Raw genomic sequence first — 24,698 nt, forward strand, 5'->3', positions numbered from 1 at the left:
TTTGTTTTCTATTTTTCTTTTAGGATGATCAAGAAAGAAGAGGGAAAGTTTCAGATTGACCTTGGTGTTTATTGGGGAGATCCATAACAATGTTTTATTAGTACTATTTACAAATAAAGATTATTTCTTTTAAATCAAAGAGTTCATGTAACTTTTTGAATTGAATGTGTACATTAATGGGTGTGTGAAGAAAATAATTGCTATATTTAGCAATAACTACAAAGTAATCCCTGTAACTTAGTCACATATTTGTTTGCATACAGTGAGAATTTTTACCACCAGATTTGCATTGCATGAATGTGTATTTTTTAAATACACTTGAACTCCAAATACTTAGTTCATCTAGCTGCCCTTTTTTTAATCATGTATCACTCTTTCATTTAACAAAATATTATCTTGAAGGCTCTTAAGCAAAATGAGCTGTCATGGGAGGGTAACTGGTTAAAAGATAGGAAACAAAGGGTAGGAATAAATGGTCAGTTTTCAGAATGGAGAGGGGTAAATAGTGGTGTCCCCCAGGGGTCTGTACTGGGACCAGTCCTATTCTACATATTCATAAATGATGTGGAAAAAGGGGTAAACAAGTGAGGTGGCAAAATTTGCAGATGATACAAAATTACTTGAGATAGTTAAGTCCCAAGCAGACTGCGAAGAGCTACAAAATGATCTCGCATAACTAGGTGACTGGGCAACAAAATGGCAGATGGAATTCAATGTTGACAAATGCAAAGTAATGCACATTAGAAAACATAATTTCAACTATATATATAACAGGGGTTCTCAAAGTGGGGGTTGGGACCCCTCAGGGGGTCATGAGGTTATTACTTGGGGGGGTCGTGAGCTGTCAGCCTCCACCCCAAACCTAGCTTTGCATCCAGCATTTATAATGGTGTTAAATATATAAAAAAGTGTTTTTAATTTATAAGGAGGGTTGCACTCAGAGGCTTGCTATATGAAATGGGTCACCAGTACAAAAGTTTGAGAACCACTGATATATAAAATAATGGGGTCTAAATTAGCTGTTACTCCAAGATCTCTTTCTTGAATGGTAATTGTGGATAATTGTCTGAAAACATCCACTCAATGTGCAGCGGCAGTCAAAAAAGCGAAAACAATGTTGGGAATCATTAAGGAAGGGATAGATAATAAGACAGAAAATATCATATTGCCTCTATATAAATTCATGATACGCCCACATCTTGAATACTGTGTACAGATGTGATCACCCCATCTCAAAAAAGATATATTGGATCTGGAAAAGGTTCAGAAAAGGGCAACAAAAATGATTAGGGGTATGGAGCGGCTGCCGTATAAGGAGAGTTTAATAAGACAGGAACTTTTTAGCTTGGAAAAGAGACTAAGGGGGGATATGATAGAGGTCTATAAAATCATGACTGGTGTGGAGAAAGTAAATAAGGAAGTGTTATTTACTCCTCATAAAACATGAAATAGGGGTCACCAAATGAAATTAATAGGCAGCAGGTTTAAAACAAACACAAGGAAGTATTTTTTCACACAATGCACAGTCAACCTGTGGAACTCCTTGCCAGAGGATGTTGTGAAGGACAAGATTATAACTAGTTAAAAAAAAGAACTAGATAAATTCATGGAGGATAAGTCTATCAATGGCTATTAGCCAAAATGGTCAGGGATGGTGTCCCTTGTTTCTGTTTGCCAGAAGCTGAGAATGGGAGACAGAATGGATCACTTGATGATTACCTGTTCTATTAATTCCTTCTGGAAGACCTGGCATTTGCCACTGTTGGAAGACAGGATACTTTAGTGCTTACATTTCTTGATCTAATATCATTGTTTGTCCATTTAATGCAAACTCTTTTGTGTTGTAGATTATTGGGTATTTATTTTAACAGATGGTGTAATCAGTATTGGCCTATAGAATGGAAGTAAACATGTAAAGTGATATTTAGATTTTTTTGTAGTAATGAAAAAAAAAGGCGAAAAATATAAATTTACATATTAACATGGTTAGCTGAAAACAAAAAAGAGATCCTCGGCTGATGTAAATTGGTATAGCTCTGTTGAAGTCAGTGGAGCTACACTGATTTACATGAATGGAGCACCTGGCTCAAGGTTTTTATTATTTTTTGTCTTAATTATGCTTTTTTTAACAAATGTAAGTACTTAAAAGTGATAACTTCTTTTGTTTCTTTTTAAAAAGAGATCCACAGGCACTGAATTATTTTCTACATGGACCTAGTAGTAAATCTGTAAGTAGTATTCTACTATACTATTCTAAAATTACACGGACTTTAGTGACTGCTTTACTATTAGTTTAACGTTACTTTACTACATTTGTGCCTTAACAGAGCAATGAAGACTTGACTAATGCAGGGTACTCTGCAGCCAATTCTAATTCAATTTTCGCCAACTCCAATGTAAGTATTCAGAAGAGAAAATGTGTATTTATTGTGACTACACGCTTTCGTCATGGTTTGTTTGTCCTGTATACAGCTAAATGGAGTAGATGTTGAGAATGTTAATAAATGACATAAAATAGGCACGTCTAGACCTGGAAACCTGTGAATGAATGTTCAAAGCACCTATAACTTTTTTGTAGTCACAGGTTTTATAGAGGCAAATTGTCTGCCCTCACCATCTGCTCCTTTTATTATTTATTTATGATATTTATTTTATTAACATTTATATTGCACTACAAACATGGAGCGAATGACATTATTCCCTACTCCAAACAGCTTACAATCTAAAAGACAAAGATGTGACAGGAGGATAAGAAAAACACGTTGGTTGGATGAAACTGGGAAAATGGTTTTAGGGTGTGCACAATTTTCAGCTAGCCAGGAACAATGATCACAATTTGCCACCTATGTCGCCATCATTAGACAGCAGTTCCCGGTATATACCATGGTACAGGTGAATTTTAAGGAGGCAAATAAAGGAGAGTAAAGTCGTGGATTTTGACTAGGGTCTCTTCCCATGTGTCAGAGAGAAAGCAGGAAGGTGCTCATGGGAGAAGTGGGCATCATGACATTTCTTTCCCGTGACAGTCAGTGGTTGCTCCCTTCGGTCCTGCTGATTAGCAGGAGTGGGGGAAGCAGGAGCCTATTTCCTGCATGTCTCAGAAACTGGAGACTTTGGGGGTGCCCATAGGAAACGGTATTAAGGGGAGACAGGAGACGCTGGGGAAGGTGGGTGTTGCTGAGGGCAATGGGATTGTTTTGCGGGAGGAGTGATCCTTTAGGGGCTGTGGGAGAGGCAGAGAGCCTGCTACAGCCTGAGACGTTTGTGATGGGCAAGTAGCCAGGAGGGCAGTGGGAGCTGGGGCAGGAGGGCTTTTGGTTGTAGGTTCGTGGGGCACTATCCTGCATTCTTCCCTCACTGCCATTTAGAGTAATAGGATTTAAGGCCAGGAGCGACCATCAGATCAATCTAGTCTGACCTGTGTATCACAGGACACCAATACATGCACACTAAACCCGATAGCTGAAATTAGACTAAGGTGTTACAGCCCACAGGAAACTAAACTATTATAACCCACCAGCAGAGAGTAGGAGGGACTGAGGTGCACCAGTACCAAAGGACCCTTCAGTGGCAGGATATTAAGTGAAATACACCCACATGGACCTGACAAGCGACCTGCACCCGTACCACAGAGGATGGTGAAGAATCCCCAAGGTCAATGCCAGTATGACCTGCAGAAAAATTCCTTCCTGACCCCCAAATAGGGCAACCAGCCTCTTAAGTATGTGAGCAAGAACAAGCCAGCCAAGCACCTGAGAGAGAATTCTCAGTACCACCCAGAATTCCATCCAGGGTCCCATCTCCAGCCATCGCCATCTGTGATGCTTCAAAGGAGACAAAAAAGCAAAACAAAAAAACCACAAAAACCAATATCAAAACACCCAAACCAACACCAGAATATATTGGGGGGGAAATACCTTGATGACCCCTACAGGTGACAGCTATGCATGAGCTTTTAAGAATATCAGACATGAACCAGAAGGCATTCTCAAGGTTGCTGTGCCCAGCCCCCCACCATCACAAGCAATCATGTCATACATCCCACTCATAAATTGGTCTGGCTCTCTTTTAAAACTAATTAAGTTGTTTGTCCCCACAGCTCCTATTGGGAGGCTGTTCCTAAACGTCACTCCTCTGATGGTTAGAAACAGTCTCCTGATCTCCAGCCTGCATTTGTTCAAAGCCATTTTATACCCATTTTTTCTAATGCTAGCCCATGTCACTCACTGTGTTCTATTTTCAGCCTCTCATATACCCTCTGCTGCCACCACTGCCTTTTCCTAGAGTGGAATGCACCACAATGACATGACTCTCTGCACATGGAGAGGGAGTGGCCAGAGCACAATTCCCAGATGATGGATGGTCCCTTGGGTAGCATAGTCAGCTGGTACATGTTAGAGCAGTCCTCAGGCTGTTCTCATGTGGACAGAGAATCTGGGAGATGTAACCAGGTTTCAATTAGTCCCACTTCTGCTGCACCTAATAGAAGGTGCACACAGCAGAGAATCTGGCCCCTAAATTTTAGGTGTTTCTGAAGTGCTGATAGAGTATATGTGCCAGATTTAATCCATGTGTTTTCATGCATGTACTGTATATTATAGTTTTACAGGTAAAGTTGCAAGGTTTCTGTTACTTTTTTGAAAACCTTTAATAAAATAGCAAGAACTATCCCTCAGTATTCCAGAGTGACAGAGATGCTTTCATAAAATAAGCTAGATTCAGTAAAAGGCAGACACCAACATGAATTGAATAAATAAATTATACTCATGGAGTAGTGTGGCAATCAAAGAAAGGGGGACGAAAGCAAACATTGAAGGTAGAGGTATGAGAGTTTTCTAATATGACAATATGTGTCATGCAGCAGTTTGCACAATGTTTATGTGAGACGTCCAAAGCCAAAAATTCCTTACCCTTCAGGGGCGAGGCAGAGTTCAGAATCTGAAATTGGCTCTGAATTTCACACCCAGACCTTGCCAAAAAGGAATTGGGTTTTTGAAGACATCTTGGCTTTGAATGGGTTGAGATTTGAATTTTGCACCTTAGCTGTGCTGCCCCAGCAGTCTGTTTTGAGCGCATAAGTGATGTAAGGGCTTTGTGCTAGCCCTATGCACGGGTTGAACTTCACCATGCATACGTAGCTACAAGGATGTGTTGTTATAGAGGGGCTTTGTTTTTTGCAGGGAAAAATTTATTTGGAAACCGTTTGATTCTTACATTATTTAAAAAATGCAATGTAATTTATTTATTGTTTTTCATTTTAGAACACTGATCCTAAATCCTCCATCAAAGGTGTAAGCAATCAGCTTGGAGAGGGGCCTAGTGATGGACTACAACTGTCAAGTAGCCTTCAGTTTCTTGAAGATGAACTTGAATCTTCTCCTTTACCTGATCTCAGTGAGGATCAGCCTTTTGATATTCTTCAGAAGTCCTTACAGGAGGCCAATATTACTGAACAGACTTTGGCAGAAGAGGCATATCTGGATGCCAGTATAGGTTCTAGCCAACAGTTTGCACAAGCTCAGCTTCATCCTTCTTCATCAGCATCCTTTACTCAGGCTTCTAATGTGTCTAATTACTCAGGTCAGACGCTGCAACCTATAGGAGTTACTCAAGTGGTACAGCAACCAGTTGGAGCATCTTTTGCAAGCAATACAGTTGGTGTGCAACATGGCTTTATGCAACATGTGGGAATTAGTGTTCCCAGCCAGCATTTGTCTAATAGTAATCAGATTAGTGGTTCGGGGCAGATACAGCTGATTGGTTCATTTAGTAATCAACCTTCCATGATGACTATTAACAACCTTGATGGATCTCAGATTATATTGAAAGGCAGTGGACAGCAAGCACCTGCAAACATGAGTAGTGGACTCTTGGTTCATAGACAAACTCCTAATGGTAACTCACTGTTTGGTAACTCAAATTCAAGTCCAGTAGCACAACCTGTAACTGTCCCATTTAACAGCACAAATTTTCAGACATCTTTACCAGTGCATAATATCATTATTCAGAGGGGTCTAGCACCAAATTCTAATAAAGTTCCGATTAATATCCAACCAAAGCCTATTCAGATGGGTCAGCAAACAGCTTACAATGTGAATAACTTGGGAATACAGCAGCATCATGTACAACAAGGGATTCCTTTTGCTTCAGCAAGTTCACCTCAAAATTCAGTAGTTGGTCCTCATATGTCTGTTAATATTGTTAATCAGCAAAACACAAGGAAATCAGTTACTCCTCAAACAGTTAGTAATGCTGGAGGTAGTATTGTTATCCATTCTCCTATGGGACAGCCTCATGTATCTCAAAATCAGTTTCTCATACCTACAAGTCTCTCTGTCAATTCTAATTCAGTTCATCATGTGCAGACCATAAATGGACAACTTCTTCAGACTCAACCTTCCCAGTTGGTTTCTAGCCAAGTATCTGCTGAGCATGTTATGCTGAACAGGAACTCTACAAGCATGCTCAGGGCCAACCATTCATATTCAGGACAGATGCTGAATAATCAGAATACAGCTGTTCAGTTAGTTTCTGGTCAGACATTTACAGCTCCTGGAAGTCAAGTTATAGTAAATCATGGAACTTCTCAAATTGTTGGTGGACAGGTGCCATTACAACAGGCATCACCAACAGTGTTGCATTTATCACCCAGTCAAAGTAGTGTTTCTCAAGGTAGATCAGGTTTTACTACAATGTCACCTGGACAGTCTACAGTCTCAAATATGTCAGCATCTAATCGATTTACTGTTGTAAGTTCTTCTGGCACAGTACATCCCAGCCTGGGGCCACCAGTTCAGTCTGTTGCATCAGGAGGAAATTTTACTGGAGATCAACTTACACAGCAGAACAGAACACAAGTTTCAGTGAGTGTATCCCATTGTCTTCCAGTTTCCTCTTCGAAATCTATCAGCACTTTCAGTCGCACATCAGTAGGAGTAACGCAGCAACAGTTCACTTTTGCTCAGGTATGAATACCCTTTAAGTACCAACAAAACTGCACAAAAGCATTCTAAAGCATTACCTTTTTCTTTGGTGGGGAAGGACGTTAATAGGTGGTATCGTTTAATACTGTATTCTCCAAATATTCACACACAATTTACTGTGCTTACATTAATTGTTTTACAAACAAATATTGTTGATCTACTGAAAAAAAATCTAATCTTGCTGCAACCATTTAATCAAAAACCATCTTCGAATGTGTCTTTAATGTGGATGACTCTATCATTCCCATTAATTCAGAGAATCTTGCTTTTGTTGATTAGTGGTGTGATTTTTAAAAGTGTTCCATGTGTGCCTGTTTCTGCTTCCAGTGAAATCAATAGAAGTATTACCATCGATTTCAGTGGGAGCAGAACTATGCCAGCTCAGCACTTTTGAAAATTGCGCTGTTAGAGTCATAAGGCAAAACTCTGTCATGTGCTAAGTACCTGAAGGTCATTTTGACTTCAATGAGAGTTACGCATGCGAAGGTCCCCTCAGTATTTGGCCCACATAAATTGGAGATGGGAAAGGGTATATGGTGCTCTAGGCCATTTCTCTGCCAGCACAGGATTATTCCCTGTAGCATATTTTATTTGTGTGGCTTTAAATGTCTCAGTGAGTTTGGATTTTCAGTTTTGGAGTTTGAGGCAGAGATACACTCTTGTGTAGACCATTGAAAGAGTTACAAAGAGGTTAATTTTATAGAGCTCTTTGGAGAGAAAAAATTCTCATATCAGTTGTGAAAGAAAAGCCTTATAAATATGCCTTATAAATATGCCTTCTTTAGTAAGTGATCAGTAAATATTAAAATAGTGATATTCTGTGTAACTCTGAATCAGAAACTGCATATGTGTTTTGAGATAGGAGAAATGAGCTGGATTGATTTGTGTTGTTGGGCGCAGTAAGTGAATGACGAGTGTCACGTGATCAGTAGTGGGAATTTACACCACTTCTGAAATCAGCTACAGTTATTTTGTGTTTTCCTTAAGCATAATAAATTGGTCTAGTTACCTGTTCTTCTTTGAGGTGGCCTCTGTACTTTCCCACTTGTGGGATGGGAGCTCTGGGAAGTTTTGAAAAGCAGTGTCCGTTGGAGCCACAGAAGTGTCCTCTTGTTGGCACTGAAAATTCTGAGGCATAAAAGGGCTGTGTGGCCCCAGCTACCTCAGTTCTTGTCCATGATTAGCTCTAGCTTTTTTCTGTGCTCGCAGCCATATTTTTAATTTCAAACCACCCTTATTTTATTGGTAAATTATATTTTAATTAATTAGTCAATGTTAGGTAGTGTACCACTCTCTGGACCAGGATCCTTGTACAGCTTGTGAGACCCTCACAAGTTAAGAATATGCAGATATGATTTCCAGAGGAAAAAAGGGTTACTTAGTTATCTCACAAATGGTGACTTTCCATACTTTCTCTACTTCCTTGGCGTTGTACTCTCCTGCAACTCTTCAAATTTGTATATTTAGGACAGTGGCATTTATAAAACCTGTACTGAAGGCACTTATTAGGATGGGTAGGGATGGATAGTTTTTTGTTTTATGGGGATGTGGTACAGTAGTCTTGAAGATTTCCTTCCTCTTCTGCAGAAGGGCCTCCCAGAACATTTCAGTATTCCAGTGCTGCCAGTTCTACACAGGAAACGTGTTACACATCAGTACTCTTTGTACTTATGAGGACTGACTGGCACTGTGTTTATAAGATCTAATTATTTATATGTCAGGACAGAAAGTATAGAAGAGAAGGGAGTGTAGGGAAATAGTTAATTTCCAACCAGTCAGCTCAACATGATTATTTTTCATGTTTGGAATTCCAAATGTCATTAAAATATCACACAACAGCTATTAGATGCTATGTGTGCCAGCTCATCTGAGATTTAAATTTATTAATATGATTGCACTGAGTTTTTCTATTAACATTTCTAGGTGTGGGGGTCATTGTGTTGGTATTGAGAGAAAGTAAAACTAGACTTACTGCTATTATGGCACAGTTAACCTTGCAGATGGTGAACTGTTTTAGAAGATTTAGATTTGGAGGGGGAGTTCTTTGAAGGAAACTGGCCTATGTAGAGAAAATATAATATAATAAGAAATCTCCTCAGAAGACATGAGTATGTATTGAAAGTATAGTTTTTGTTCTCATTTTGTTTCTTTGATGCCATTCTTACATAATCACGGGGGGTAGGGGAAGAGTTGAACTCAATTGTAGGATTCATTTTTGTATTGTTATTAGGTCTGTTAAAACTTTCAGTGATTACTAGACTAACCTTAATTTCTCTATGGCATTTTCACAGGCTCAGAAAAAAGTTATGAACCAGTCCTCACCAGTTTCTGCATCAAAGTCACAGGATAGCTTGAGACAACCTCAGCTAACGGGTCTTCTGAGTAACACGTTGCCAGGTCAGATATTCTTTTCATGATGGTTTTCCCCAATCCCTCTGGCATTTATAGTGGGTTCTCCTTCATTATGTCAGGCACTGACTGATGGTCAGTGGCAATGGGGAGTCCTAACAATTATTCTTTTTTTTTTCCGTTTGAGGGACAACGGTGCTGAGCCCACAGACTTTCTCTTTAACAATTGGTCATATGCTCTTTTTCCAGCAAGGATTGCTAGTAGCCATCTGATTCTATTTGCTGGAATGATAGACAAGATGTCCTTGTGCAATGAGCAGTTAAAAATATTTTCCCACAATCCAAATGTGTCATCTGTGTGATGTGTTTAAGCATAGGAAGTGAGAAATATCAAGTCACTTTCAAACTAAGGTCTTCTGCTGCAAAATTCCAGTTATGCCTTTGAGACTTCCCGCCATCCTCATGTGATAACAACTCTTAACTGCTCACCATTTTGTCTTTCCTAGTAATGGATGTCTTAGAATCTAATCAGCAGTTGTTGTTTTGTAAAGAGAATGTAAATATCAGTTTTCAGTTAAGGTAGTGATGCACTGAACACGAGAAGATATTATATGGGTTCTTGAAATGGCACCATCCTAATTACAATTTTAAAGTTTCTAATGTAGACTTAAGTCAACAGGAAATATCACTAGACTTCTAGTTCCATTTTGATTTAATATATTACAATGAATGTACATGTTCTACACAATGTTTTTGTGCAAAATGTAACAGTACTATTTGTGTTACATGTGGTGGGTGTGTTGGGCTGAGATAATTCCTCTAAATTATACAGCAAGACAATCAGATGGGAGGCTGTCCATCTGAATCTACAACAGTATGTGATCTAGCCACTCATTCACAACTTTTAATGGCGCTGCAGAGTCTTGAGTTTATAATTTTTGGGAACTATTAGAAAAAGCTGGATAGACTCCAATTTATCTTTTTACAAATCCCTTTTGGGATGATGCTTATGATATTTGACTTTTTTCTTATTTTGGATGGATGTGTTTAGAGATTTTAGACTGATTTTCTTTATTTATAAACATTTTTATAGTTTTCAGCACTATAGTATCTGAGTACCATTTTAATATGTACTGATTTCCTTTCATGACTGCGGTAGCAATACTTCTGTGCAGATATTATGTTTCAACATCAATCGAAATGTAATTTTCAGATCAAGTAAAGAATTAGGCACAGGACTTCAAATATTCTGTGATGATTTGTTTTAAGAATCATGAGTAATAGACTGTTTTTAATGTGTACTTTTACAGGACAGGATTCTGGAGGTAAAATCATCCAGCAACCTTTAGGAACAACACAATCACAGCAGGAAAATGTAGTAGGATCATCTCCTGTCCAACAACATGTGCAGGTAGGGAGCATTTTCCAGTTAATCTGTTTTTCTTAATTTTAATGAAGATAAGGAACCAGGAACAGTGTAGAAATACTAATTAATAATCTCCTTCATGTTATTCTCATTGATCCCTACCCTAAACAAAATCATTAATCTTCCAAAAGTTTGTTTTGGTGGGAGGAAGGAAAGAGGAATGTCTTCCAACCCCTTAGAGATATTCCAGGAGCCTCTTTACAGTTTTAAAAGCTTTTAAAACAAAACCTTTTCCTATTTTCTAAATATGAATGAATCAATATAGCAATCTGAGTGAAGGTATGTCTGCTAATTCAATACTGTGCGCTCTGCTTTTGATATCTAATCAATCAGAGAAGTGCTCTAAGGCTACACCCCCTAGTTATTCCATAGCATTTTTTATTCTTTATGTAGTGGGACTCAATTGTTAACATTGTTGTTTACTACCTATGTGGTAGGTTTCTTTTTGGGGGGCTGTGTAAGATGAGATACGTAGTTTTACCCATTGCTTACTTCATTCATGAGCAAAGCAGGAGTCATTTATGCTAGCTCACATTTATGGATGTTCATACAGGTGGATGTTCATACAGTTGGACAAAAGAGGCCTGCTGCTAAACAGCTAACAAAAGGAGCTTTGTAAGTCATCTTTTTTTTCATTTGTAGTTTTGTTATAGACATTTCTACTAACCTCTGCGTTTTTCACTCTGTCAGTTCGTAAACTGTAATATAGCCTTGCTGTATTAGAATAAATGTTAATTATTGATATTACTCAATTTCCTTTTAGTATCCTACAGCAGTTACAGAAGGAGCAGGCACATGCTGTGACACCAGATAAAAGTCAATTCAGATCATTAAATGATGCAGTCCAGAGACTCCTCTCATATCATGTGTGCCAGGGATCACTGCCAACCAAGGAGGATTTAAGAAAAGGTAATTTATATTTTAATTTGGTATGATAAAAGTTGTGCTGTTTATAGAATTTTTAAGCAGTTAAATATTACATGGGGTGCTGAAAAAATTGATTGTGTAAATCAGAAAGACTAAACAGAAAGGACACTTTTGCGAGTCTGTGCTAGTTATTGAAGAACATTATCTAAATGTATTCCCTGTGTCTTTTTAGTGGACAGTGAATTTGAATCTGTAGCCACGCAGCTTCTGAAAAGGACACAAGCTATGCTAAATAAGTACAGATGTTTGCTCCTAGAAGATGCAATGGTAAGCATGATAAGCAAGAAAAAAATATTTTTGTGAAATGTATGGATCAGTTAATGCAAATTGGAATGAATTATTAAAACAGGTTTAATGATGCAGAACAGAGTGATCTCAGAGTTGTATTACTTCCCTCTGTATTCACAAGTGTTGTCTGGCTACCACTGGGTAGCTGCAGTGGTTCTGCAACTGTACTGCTCAGACATTTGGGGCTAGGAGAGCCTGGAGTTGTGCTTTCAGAAGTGAAATTGGCTCTGCTTCGGAAGGGGTTAGAGAGGGTGGATAATGCCAGGAGAATTCTAGAACAGGGGTTTTTCTTCGAGTGATTGCTCATGTGTATTCCACAATAGGTGTGCGTGCTCGCCATGTGCACCGGTGCTGGAAGTTTTTCCCCTAGCAGTATCCGTAGGGGGGAGCACCCCCCTGTTACCCCTGGGCTGCGCTCCCCCCACCCTCAGTTCCTTCTTGCTGCCAGTGAAGGTGCGTCGGAATTGCTCAGCTCCAGTTCATCCCTAGAACTCTTCGTTTGATCAGTAGTACCTGTAGTCAGTTAGTTCATTCAGTTAGTTTAGTTAGTCATTGAGCCCGGTCCAGGGCATGCCCCGCGCTCCAGGCTTTAAGTCATGTGGCTCTTGTAGGCGTTCTATGCCAAGGAGCGACCTACACGCAGATTGTCTGCGCTGCTTGGGAGAAACCCGTATCAGCGAAAGGTGCAAGATCTGCAAGTCTTTCAAGCCCCGGACTAAAAAAGAAAGGGACATTAGGCTCTGGGCCATCCTGATGGAGTTGGCGCTGGCCCCGACCCCGGCACGCCGCTCTGAACTGGTACCTGGCACTGAGGCGTTGATACGCGGAGACCCTCCAGTACCATCGTCCAGCCGGCACCACTCCCCATCCACGGGGCATGCCAAGAGGACCGGAAAGACACCCTCTTTGCAACGGCACCAAGGGAAGTCTGGGATAGAGGCTAGGCCCATGTCAGGTAGTCCTTGATCCACATCAGGCCCTAGGCCTCCGACTCACGTTGAGCAGAGTAGCCCAGCCCCTTCAGAGCAGGCCTCTCTGGATGTCCAGATGCCATCTACGCCCGAAGCCCTCCAGGCAGCCAGGGATGTCATGTCCATGCTGGTGCCCGGAGCTCCGCCGATGTCGGCCCCACACTCAGAGGCAAGCCGCCGCTGGGATCACCGCAGTCGCCACCGGCCTGGTACTGGTCTCGGTCAAGGGAACGTTCCTGACACCGCTCACTGCCCAGTGACTGTTCAGGGCTCAGTCCATGTGGATCGCCCTCGACACTGGCCAGACTGTTGGGATGGATGCTGTCCGACCGGGACTCACAGCACCGCTTGTCTTCGCGGAATGAATATCGACGGGACCGTGGTGGACGTCGCCAGTGGTCCTCGTCTTGCAGGAGTTACCGCAGTCGATTGCGGCTCGATTGTCGACGCCGTTCCCGCTCGGACTCCCGTTCCAAGTCTCTGCTAAGGCACCGTAGCCCTGGGTGTCAATCACCGGCGTCTCGCTGACGTGGGTCCGCCCATCAAGGCTGTTCACGGAGCAGCTATTACTGTCTGTGCCGTTCCTCCGCGTTGAGATTGCAGTTCTGTGACTGACGTAGCTCCCAGCACTGCCGATACTCCCGGTCCAGAGGCAGCAGCGGATCATACGCCAGCCGGCCTCCCCTCACAGCCGCTTGTCTACAAGCCAAACTAGCTAGCTCAAACAGCTGGCTCCGCCGGTGCCTCGGCAAGCACAATGGCTCCAAGCGTCGTGGCCGGCCCAGTGGTACCAGTGGGCACCGTGGCCCCTGGTGGGGGCTCGCTTGGTGGCCAGGGACTCGGAAGCACTGGCGGCGTCCATCTTTAGAACACCAGAAAAAAGGTCGGTGGGACCTGTGTCCTCGGTACCATGCCCAGAGTCTGACAAGGAGGTAGATCCACTGGTGCTGGACAGCACCCAAACACCGCACTGGCCTTGCCCCGTCCGGAGGAGCTGATTGCGGCCCTGCCCCCCCCATCCCACAGGAGGACTACTGGGCCCACCAAGACCTCCTAAAAAGGGTGGCAGCGAGCCTCCACCTCCAGGCTGAGGAGATGGAAGAGCCTTCAGACTCCCTATTCAATGTACTGTCCCCTTCAGCACCGGGCAGGTGGCCTTGCTGCTCCATGAAAGGGTTGCAAGAATTTCAAATGCCCTGTGGCAAACTCCAGCCTCGTTGGCTCCCATCTCTAAAAAGGCAGAGCGCAAGTACTTTGTACCCACGAAGGGACACGAATATCTGTATACCCACCCGGTGCCCAACTCCTTGGTGGTCGAATTGGTCAACCACAGGGAGCGGCAGGGGCAATCAGCCCCGACCTCCAAGAACAAAGACTTGGAGGCTGGATACTTTCAGGAGAAAAGTTTATTCATTGTCAAGCTTTCAGCTACGAGTAGCAAACCATCAGGCTCTCCTGGGTCGTTACGAGTTTAACCTCTTGGTATCCCTCCCCAAGTTTGAGGACTCCCTCCAGGAGTGTGATAAGAAGGAGTTTAAGGCACTCATGGAGGAAGGGGCGGCAGCTGCAAGGGCATCTCTGCAGGCCGCTTCGGATACAGCAGATGTGGCCACACGGTCCATGGCCTCAGCGGTGTCCATGGGACAGGCGTCATTGCTTCTGCTGTCTGGGCTCTCCAGCAGGGTGCAGTTGTCAATGCAGGATCTCGTTTTCAACGGGAAGGCTCTGTTTGCTGAGGAAACAGACACAAGGCTGCATGGCATGAAAGACTCCCGCACGACCCTCCAGACCTTGGGCCTCTATGTCCCTCCTCCGGCAAAACCCAAGTTCAAGCCGCAGCAGGCTCCCACCCAGGCCGCCCTCCTGAAGTATGAGGCCACCCACACAAAGCAGCGGGACTATAGAAAGTGCCCGCAATGGCAATCCCAGCCTGCCCCCCAGCCTGGGTCTTCTGAGGTCAAGCAGGTGGGCAAAAGGTGTTTTTGTTGGGATGCTTGGGGGTACCCTGCCAGTTCTCAGCAGGGAACTACCCCCAATAAAACTCCCTTTCTCCAATCGCTTGTGTGCTTTCTTCCCAGAATGGTCGCGGCTCACCTCGGACCGATGGGTCCTCAATACCATCTCCCGAGGTTACACCCTTCAGTTTACCTCCTCCCTGCCCAACCACCCTCCACCCCTGTCCCTCCTGGGAGACCCCTCTCTTGAGGCTCTGCTCGAGCAGGAGGTGGGGCGGCTCCTGGACCTAGGAGCTATAGAGGTGGTGCCTGGGAGTTCCTGGGCAAGGGATATTACTCCCCGTATTTCCTTATCCCGAAGGCTAAAGGGGGGGCTCAGGCCCATCATGGACCTGCCAGGCCTGAACCACTACATGGTGAAACTCAAGTTCCACATGGTTTCCCTGGCCTCCATCATCCCCTCCCTGGATCCCGGGGACTGGTATGCTACTCTCGATCTACAGGACACATACTTCCACATTCACATATTCGAGGGGCACAGACGCTTCCTCCATTTCGAGGTGGGACAGAGTCACTACCAATTCATGGTCCGACCATTTCGTCTTTCCACGGCCCCCAGGGTCTTTACAAAGTGTATGTCGGTGGTAGTGGCCTACCTCAGATGTCAGAGGGTCCAAATATTCCCATATCTGGACAACTGGCTAGTCAAAGGCACCTCCCGGTCACAGGTGAGGGATCATGTGGCGCTCCTCTTGTCCACATGTACTGCCCTGGGCCTGTTGATAAACAACGCCAAGTCCACGTTAGTCCCGGTCCAACGCATAGAGTTTATTGGGGCACTACTGGACGCAACGTCGGCCAGGGCCTCTCTCCCACCAGACAGGTTTGAGACCCTGAAAGGGCTCATCGACTTGGTCACAAGGTTCCTGGTGATGACAGCCAGGGCTTGCCTGCAACTGCTGCGTCACGTGTCTGCGTGCACATATGTGGTCCGTCACGCCAGACTCCGAATGAGGCCCTTCCAGCTCTGGCTCGCCCCACAGTTCTCCCAGGCCGCAGACAGAATGGACAAAGTCCTCACCGTGCCGAACTCAGTGACCACCTCCCTGTGGTGGTGGTCCACCTCAATCAACAGGGACGGCCCTGTCATTGGAGCTGGTGTCCGACATGTCGGACCTGGGTTGGGCAGCCCATTTGGGGAACTTTCAGACCCAAGGCCTGTGGTCTCTGCAAGACCTACCCCTTCCTATAAACATCAAGGAACTCAGGGCGGTGCGACAGGCATGTATGGCCTTCCGCTCGCACCTGGAGGGCAAGGTAGTCGGGGTCCTCATGGACAACACGGCCTCAATGTTCTATATCAACAGGCAAGGCGGGGCCCGATCCTCTGCCACGAAACCCTCAGTCTGTGAGTCTTCTGTGTAGCCCATGACATCTACCTAAAAGCCTTCCATCTGCCAAGTGCCCGGAATGTGAAGGCAGATCGCTTGAGCAGAGATTTTTCCTCTCAGCACGAGCGGTCTCTTCACTTGGAAGTGGCGCACCAGCTCTTCCGAAGGTGGGGTACTCCCCAGGTGGACCTATTTGAGACCCAGCAGAGCCGACAGTGCCCCTGGTTCTGCTCTGGGGGGGGGCCTAGGGAGGGGCGCTATCTCTGATGCCTTTATCCTGCTGTCCGGGTCAGGCCAGCTTCTCTATGCATTTCCCCCATTCCCTCTGATCAGCAGGGCCCTGAAGAAAATAAAGACAGACAAGGCCAGGGTCCTCCTCGTTGCCCTGGTGTGGCCCAGGCAGCACTGGTACAGGACCCTCTCAGGGCTGGCGGTAGCTCCGCCATGACAGTTGCCGCTTCTCCTGGACCTGCTCTCTCAGGACCAGGGCCGCCACCTCCATCCCAACCTAGCAATGCTTCACCTCACGGCGTGGCTGCTCAGTGGTTAGGTGGCAAGGAAAGGACATGCTCGGAACAGGTTCAGCGCGTCCTCCTCCGAAAGTAGACGGCCCTCCACTCGCTGCTCCTATGTGGCGAAGTGGTTTCGGTTTTCAAGGTGGGCGGTAGGTCAGGGTGTTTCCCCGACGGCCGCCCCGGTCCAGCCTATCCTTGATTACCTCCTCCACCTGAGGGCCCAGGGACAGGTGCCCTCGTCAGTCAGGGTACACTTGGCAGCCATATCAGCCTTTCATCCCCCGGTGCAAGGGCACACGTGTTTTCCCATGCTATGACCGGCCAGTTCCTTAAGGGTTTGGACCGTCTCTATCCATATTCCAAGCCCCCGGTTCCACAGTGGGACCTGTATACCTGGGTGGGTATTCAGATACTGGTGCTGGCTTGTCTCATGGGGGCCCCGTTTGAACCACTGGCCATGTGTTCCTGGTCTCACCTCTCTTGGAAGCTGACCTTCCTGGTAGCTATCACATCGGCCAGGCGGGTCTCGGAGTTCAGGGCCCTAACCTCCAAACTGCCATATATGGTTTTTCATAAGGACAAGGTCCAGCTCCACCCACACCCCGCGTTCATCCCAAAGGTGGTCTCCACCTACCACATGGGTCAGGACATTTTTCTGCCAATCCTCTGCCCCAAGCTTCACACGACTAGTGAGGAACGCCATCTCCACACGCTCGACATGAGGCGAGCTCTGGCTTTCTACCTCGAGTGGACCAAGCCGTTCAGAAAGTCTTTGCAACTGTTCATTGCCTTGGCTGAGCACGCAAAGTGTCAGCCGATTCCCACTCAGTGGCTTTCTAAGCGGATCACTTCATGCATCCGTTCCCGTTATGAGCTGGCGGGTGTTCTCCTGCCGCCCATTGTGAGGCCACGCTCGACTCGGGCGCAGGCCTCGTCAGCTGCCTTCGTGGCCCACATCCCCATCCAGGAGATTTGTAGGGTCGCCACGTGGTCTTTGGTTCACACATTCACCTTGCACTATGCGATCGTCACCCAGGCCAGGGTCGATGCTGGGTTCGGCAGGGCGGTACTCCGTCCCGAGAACTTGTCAACTCCTACCCACCTCCAACAGATATAGCTTGGAATCACCTATTGTGGAATACACATGAGCAATCACTCGAAGAAGAAAAGAGAGTTACCTTTTCTGTAACTGGTGTTCTTCGAGATGTGTTGCTCATGTCTATTCCACATCCCACCCTCCTGCCCCTCTGTCAGAGTTGTCTGACAAGAAGGAACTGAGGGTGGGGGGAGTGCAGCCCTCCTAATACTGCGCCAGGCAGGTGCTGCTCCAGAGGTCGCGGGGGGGCGCTCTGCCCTACAGATGCTGCTCGGGGGAAAAACTTCCTGCACCAGTGCACGTGGCAAGCACGCACACCTATTGTGGAACAGACATGAGCAACACATCTCAAAGAACACCAGTTACAGAAAAGGTAACTGTCTTTTCTCTGATTTTTTCTTTCTGAGCCCCCCGCTATAAAAACTCCACGGCCCACCTGTGGCACAACAACTGGTTTTCTGCATATATAAAAGTCAGGGACAGTGTTGGGGTTAGCAAGCAGGGCAGTTACCTGGGGCCCCATGCCACATGGGTCCCTGCGAAGCTAAGTTACTCCGGCTTTGGCTTGAGTCCCGGGTGGCAGGGCTCAGGGCCCCAGGCTTCAGCCCCATGCTGAGGGACTTTGGCTTCCTGCCCTGGACCCCAGTGAGTCTAATGCTGGCTGTGCTTGGAGGACCCCGTGAAAACTGCTTGCGGCCGCCTAGGGGGTCGAGAACCACTGCTCTAGAAGAACTAATCCACTAAGCGTTGCCCTGTATATTTTTTTTTTCCACAGGACGGGGTGAGCTAGCTCATATATCTTATATATACTATATTTATTTAAAAATACCCATTCATAAAAAGAACTAGGGCTGTCAAGCGATTAAAAAAATTAATTGCGATTCATTGCACGATTAAAAAAGTAATCTTCATTCATCGCGCTGTTAAGCAACAATAGAATACCATTTCTTTAAATATTGTTGAATGTTTTCTATATTTTCAAATATATTGATTTCAGTTACAACACAGAATACAAAGTGTGTACAGTGCTCACTTTATATTTATTTTTATTATAAATATTTGCACTGTAAAAAACAAAAGAAATAGTATTTTTCAGTTCACCTAATACAAGTACCGTAGTGCAATCTCTTTATCATGAAAGTTGAACTTAGGAATGTAGAATTATGTACAGAAAAAACCTGCACTCAAAACCAAATAAAAATGTAAAACTTTAGCGCCTACAAGCTAAGTTCACTCTAAGCTGCGTGGCTGTGCAGCAGCCTATTAAGCGACAAGCAGGTGCTCAAGGCTGCGGCGGGGAGAGATGCCTCTCCCCCAGCCCTGGACCTGCTGCGGCCAGGGGAGAGGCTACCCTCCCCTGGCCGCAGCAGGTCCGGGGCTGGGGGAGCCCTGGACACCCCTTCCCTGGCCCCAGCCCAGCCCCGGATCTGTGGTGGCCAAGGGAGAGGTGTTTATCCTGCGGCCCCAGGCCCAGAACTGCGGTGGGGAGAGAGAGCTGGGGGGAATCCTCTCTCCCCGCCATAGCCCCTGGGCAGCTTGCACCCCAAACCCCTCATCTCCGGTGCCACCCTGGAGCCTGCACCCCCAGCTGGAGCCCTCACCCCCCACACTCCAACCCTCTGCACCAGCCCTCCTGCACTCCGGACCCCTCGGCCCCACCCCGCTGCATGAATTTTATGTGCACCAATATGGAGGTGAAGTGTCACACATCACCTCCATATTGGTGCACATGACAAAGTTCATTCCGCACATGCATGGGAAAATTTAGAGGGAACACTACCTACAAGTCCAATCAGTCCCACTTCTTGTTCAGCCAGTCGCTCTGACCAGGGGTCAGCAACCTTCAGCATGCGGCCCATCAGGTAATCCGCTGGCCGGCTGCGAGACATTCTGTTTATGTTCACCGTCTGCAGGCACGGCCACCAGCAGCTCCCAGTGGCCGAACTGGCCGCCACTCCCCGCAGCTCCCATTGACTGGGAACGATGAACCGCAGCCACTGGGAGTTGCAAGGGGCTGTGCCTGTGGATGGTGAACGTAAAGAAAATGTCTCTCGGCCTGCCAGCGGATTACCAGATGGGCCGCGTGCTGAAGGTTGCCGACCCCTGGCTCAGACAAACAAGTTTGTTTTCATTTGCAGAACATAATGCTGCCCGCTTCTTGTTTACAATGTCACCTGAAAGTAAGAACAGGCATTTGCATGGCACTGTTGTAGCCGGCGTCACAAGATATTTACATGCCAGATGCGCTAAAGATTCATATATGCCTTGGTGCTTCAACCACCGTTCCAGAGGACATGCGTCCATGCTGAGCATGGGTTCTGCTTGATAACTATCCAAACAGTGTGGACCGAAGCATGTTCATTTTCATCATCATGAGTCAGATGCCACCAGCAGAAGGTTGATTTTCTTTTTTGGTGTTTTGGGTTCTGTAGTTTCCACATCAGAGTGTTGCTCTTTTAAGACTTCTGAAAGCATGCTCCACGCCTCGTCCCTCTCAGATTTTGGAAGGCACTTTAGAGTCTTAAACCTTGGGTTGAGTGCTGTAGCTATCTTTAGAAATTTCACATTGGTTATCTTCTTTGCATTTTGTCAAATTTCAATGGAAGTGTTTTTAAACTAACAATGTGCTGGGTCATCATCTGAGACTGCTATGAAATATATGGCAGAATGTGGGTAAAACACAGTTCTTCCCCAAGGATCTCAGTCACAAATTTAATTAACACATCTTTTTAACGAGCATCATCAGCACGGAAGCATGTCCTCTGGAACGATGGCCGAAGGATGAAGAGGCATAGCGCATCTGGCACGTAAATATTTTGTGATGCCAGCTACAACAGTGCCATGTGAATGCCTGTTCTCACTTTCCAGGGACATTGTAATTAAGAGGCGGGCAGCATTATCTCCTGCAAATGTAAACAAACTTGTTTCTCTGAGCGATTGGCTGAACAAGAAGTAGGAATGAGTGGAGTTGTAGGCTCTAAAGTTTAATTGTTTTGTTTTTGAGTACAGTTATTTAACAAAAAATCCTACATTTGTAAGTTGCACTTTCATGATAAAGAGATTGCACTACAGTACTTGTATGAGGTGAATTGAAAAATACTATTTCTTTTATCATTTTTACAGTGCAAATATTAGTAATGAAAATAATATAAAGTGACCACTGTACACTTTGTATTCTGTATTGTAACTGAAATTGATATATTTGAAAATGTAGAAAAACATCCAAAAATACAGTAACTCCTCACTTAGTTGTCCCGGTTGTTTGTTGCCGATCAATTAGAGAACATGCTCGTTTAAAGTTGCGCAATGCTCCCTTATAACATTGTTTGGCAGCCGCCTGCTTTGTTCACTGCTTGTAGAAAGAGCAGCCCATTGGAGCTAGCTGGTGGGGGCTTGGAACCAGGGTGGACCGGCAGCCCCCCATCAGCTCCCCGTTCCCCTAAGTTCCCTGTGTGGCAGCCGCCCAGCAGGCTTTCAATTGCTGGCAGTTCAGCTGTCCCTCCTCCCGCTGCCATGTGCTGCTCCTGCCCTCTGCCTTGGAGCTGCTCCTGGGAGCCTCCTGCTTGCTGTGCGGGGGAGGCGAGGGGAAAAGGGGGGGGCTAATATTAGGGTGTCTCCCTCCCCCCTGCTCCTGCCACCCACTTACCCTATCTCCATAAAGCGGGGGGCAGGGGTGAGACGGACGGACATGAAGGGAGCTTGCAGGCAGCAGCTGCTGTCTCAACTTCCTGATTTACTTAAAAAGGCAGTGTACTTAGAGAGGGATCAGTGCACTTAAAGGGGCAATGCGCCACACACGCACACTCTCTCTCTCTCTCTCTCTCGCTCTCTCTGTCTATGTGTGTGTCACTGTCTGCCATGCTGTCATCCCTCCCTCCATTTGTGCTGCCTTGTGGAGTATGAGGCTACATTAACAACGTGTTAACCTTTGAGGGCTCAGCTGAGTTCTAGTTCATCATTTAGCAGGAAGGCATTCCCTGGGAAATATTCCACCCTCTGACTCCAGCATCTCAACCAAGCTTCACAATCATCATTGCTGTATACAGTATTAAATTGTTTGTTTAAAACTTATACTGTGTATACATATATATAATATAGTCTTTTGTCTGGTGAAAAATATTTACCGGGAACCTAATCCCTCCTATATACATTAATTCTTGTGGGGAAATTGGAATAGCTTAACATCATTTTGCTTAATGTCGTATTTTTCAGGAACATAAGTACAACGTTAAGCGAGGAGTTACTATATTTAATAAATTTCAATTGGTATTCTGTTTCACAGTGTGATTAATTGTTTTTGAGTTAATCACATGAGCTAACTGCGATTAATCAACAGCTCTAAAAAGAACTCTTTGTTTGCTTCTCAATGTGCCAGTAATATCAGTTTCCCAACAATAAATGTAAGTCGGTACAAAAGCAAAGATAAAAATGATGTTACGGTTGGGAAAAAGAAGCTAGCGAAAATATGCGCAGAGCCTGCTCATGGTCTTCCACATTGTTTAAGTGCCACAGTAGCCCCAAACATGTGACCCTCTGCTCCTCATGCATTCCAGAGATGTGTGCTTTGCTTGGCTCTGAATTGTTCAGCATGGAGGGGATCATTTTGTGGTGGTGTGGATAGGGCCTCTGGATCTATATTTATGTTGATCCAATGTCCAGCCAGGGGTGCTGAAAGGCAGAAAACTCTATACTGTGCCATAATCTGAAATAGTAGTAGTGGAGCGGTTATTACTTGCCTCTCACAAGCTATAGGTGGGTTTCTGGATTTTCACCAGACATGCATTTATTTAATGCGGGATGTAAGCATAAAAATTGGTTAGTTTTAGTTCTCAATGAGACTCAATAAATATTTGGAAATATTTCTTTTTTAAATAAAAATACTGTTGGGAAATAAAGTTAAGCCAATGGAAAAGTAATTTTCCTTGCTGTTAGGTATCCAAGGAGTATAGTTATCCAGATGCACACAAGTGAGTATTCATATAGCTGGATTATCTGCACAGTGAAATAAACATAGCAGTGTTTATTTCAGAATAATACGTTGGAATCAAATGTGCTGATTTTCAGATAGGGGTATGTTACTGTGTGGTTATTTCTGATGCTCCATATCTTTATTTGTTGAAATGATCTCACATTGAAATTGTTCATTTCAGTGTGAGGTTCTAAGGTGTAGATCTCCAGAGATAAGCATGTTAGCAAGTGCTTGTATCTGCACTTGTTCATTTGTTCGTTTGTTGTAATGTGCAATGTGATTTCTTTACCCAAAAACCCCCTTGTATAATATCAAATTGAAATAGTTACATATTCTCTCATGTAGACAGAATGTAATAATTGTGCATTTATTTGAATGTTTAATAAGTGAAATAAATATGTGTGGATGTCTACATATATATGCATGCTTGACTCTGTGTTTCAGGATTGCTATATTTAATACTTTCCTAAGGCCCCAATGCAGGCAAATATTTATGCCCTCAGAATCTCATCAAAGTCAGTGGGTCTACCTGTGTGGTTCAGGTTGCCAGAATGAGGACTAAATTGATAAGAGGAAAGATATACTGTACATAAGCAGTATGCTATTTTCTATTGATTGGAGGTTCTTTATTTCTAAAACAAATTTTATTCAGTCTTAACTATGTTTTCCTCTTTGAGGACTCCCTTTACTATGCACCTGGACTTTATTCATAGCTCTGCCATGGACATTCTATTTGGGTATGTCTACACTGCAGTTAAAAACCCATGGCTGGACTGTGCTGCAGGGCTGTTTCATTGCAGTGTAGACTTCCATGCTCGAACTGCTGCCCGAGCTCTCAGACCCTCCCACCTTGCAGGGTCCTAGAGCACAGGCTCCAGCCTGAGCCTGGAAGTCAACACTGCAGTGAAACTGCCATGCAACCCAAGCCATGCAAGCCTGAGTCAGCTGGCATGGGCCAGCCGTGGGTGTCTAATTGCAGTGTAGATATACCCTATGTGACTTTGGACAAGTCACCTAAGCCTAACACAGCAAAGCACTTAAGAATGTTCTAACTTTAACTGTGTGAGTAGTCCCACTGATGTTGCTACTCACATTCTTTAAAGTTAAGAAGGTGCATAAATGCTCTCATCTGGCCTTGTCTTCACTGGTAAAAACAAAAAGTTTTTAAATCCGTGTTAAACTAACCCTTATTAAAATCCTAGTGAAGTCAAAGCAGATGTTGCTGCATCTCGATAGCAAAATATGCAGCACAGTTATAACTTTCCCAGAGAGTAAGAAGCATATGAAAACAGGCTTACAATAAAAGTGCTATAAAAAGGAAAAACTGCTATAATTTATGTAAATAATAATGTTGGGATCTATTGTGTGAATATCAGGGCATCCTCATAGTTGTTTCAGGCTTGGTGTGCTTTAAAGTCTTTTTAAAATAGTGTGGGTTTCAGTACAGTCTCTTTTACATTATCCTGAGTTTTATGGACACAAATAATTGTAGGTACAGTTGACATCATTTAGGCATCTGACTATCTGATTAGACAGCTCTCTGACTGACATCACATATATTGGGAAATAATTGTGCATTCAAAAAGAGTAGGTTAATATAAAAAAATCTATCCTTTATATTTTGAATCATTATGCAGTCATTCAGATTCTGTAACATTGGAAAGGAAATGCTGTTTGGAACAGTGTGCCATGGTGTTGGATTTAATTGTATGGGATGTAATGTAGCAGGCAATGGGTTAATCCTCTAGTGCTTGGTGATGGATTTTTCCTGGCTTAATCTCATTGTGAGCAATGGATGCAGCAGAGCTGTCAGCACCAGATAGTTAAC

General features: G+C 44.6%; 1 protein-coding gene across 5 annotated transcripts in view; it reads left to right on the plus strand.

Moving 5' to 3' along the window:
- BICRAL (BICRA like chromatin remodeling complex associated protein) overlaps positions 1 to 24,698 on the plus strand; it is a 76,672-nt gene that overhangs the window by 45,497 nt on the left and 6,477 nt on the right. For all 5 annotated transcript variants that reach the window (XM_084622472.1, XM_084622468.1, XM_084622470.1 and 2 more), the window contains exons 3-10: positions 2,180 to 2,228; positions 2,328 to 2,396; positions 5,262 to 6,965; positions 9,275 to 9,380; positions 10,643 to 10,743; positions 11,312 to 11,373; positions 11,522 to 11,667; positions 11,858 to 11,952. In XM_084622472.1, coding sequence (XP_084478598.1) covers positions 2,180 to 2,228; positions 2,328 to 2,396; positions 5,262 to 6,965; positions 9,275 to 9,380; positions 10,643 to 10,743; positions 11,312 to 11,373; positions 11,522 to 11,667; positions 11,858 to 11,952 — 2,332 coding nt within the window. The remainder of the gene's footprint in view (positions 1 to 2,179; positions 2,229 to 2,327; positions 2,397 to 5,261; positions 6,966 to 9,274; positions 9,381 to 10,642; positions 10,744 to 11,311; positions 11,374 to 11,521; positions 11,668 to 11,857; positions 11,953 to 24,698) is intronic.

This window comes from Lepidochelys olivacea (genome assembly GCF_965140295.1).
Source record: "Lepidochelys olivacea isolate rLepOli2 genome assembly, chromosome: 3".
In the NCBI taxonomy this organism is placed as follows: domain Eukaryota; kingdom Metazoa; phylum Chordata; order Testudines; family Cheloniidae; genus Lepidochelys; species Lepidochelys olivacea.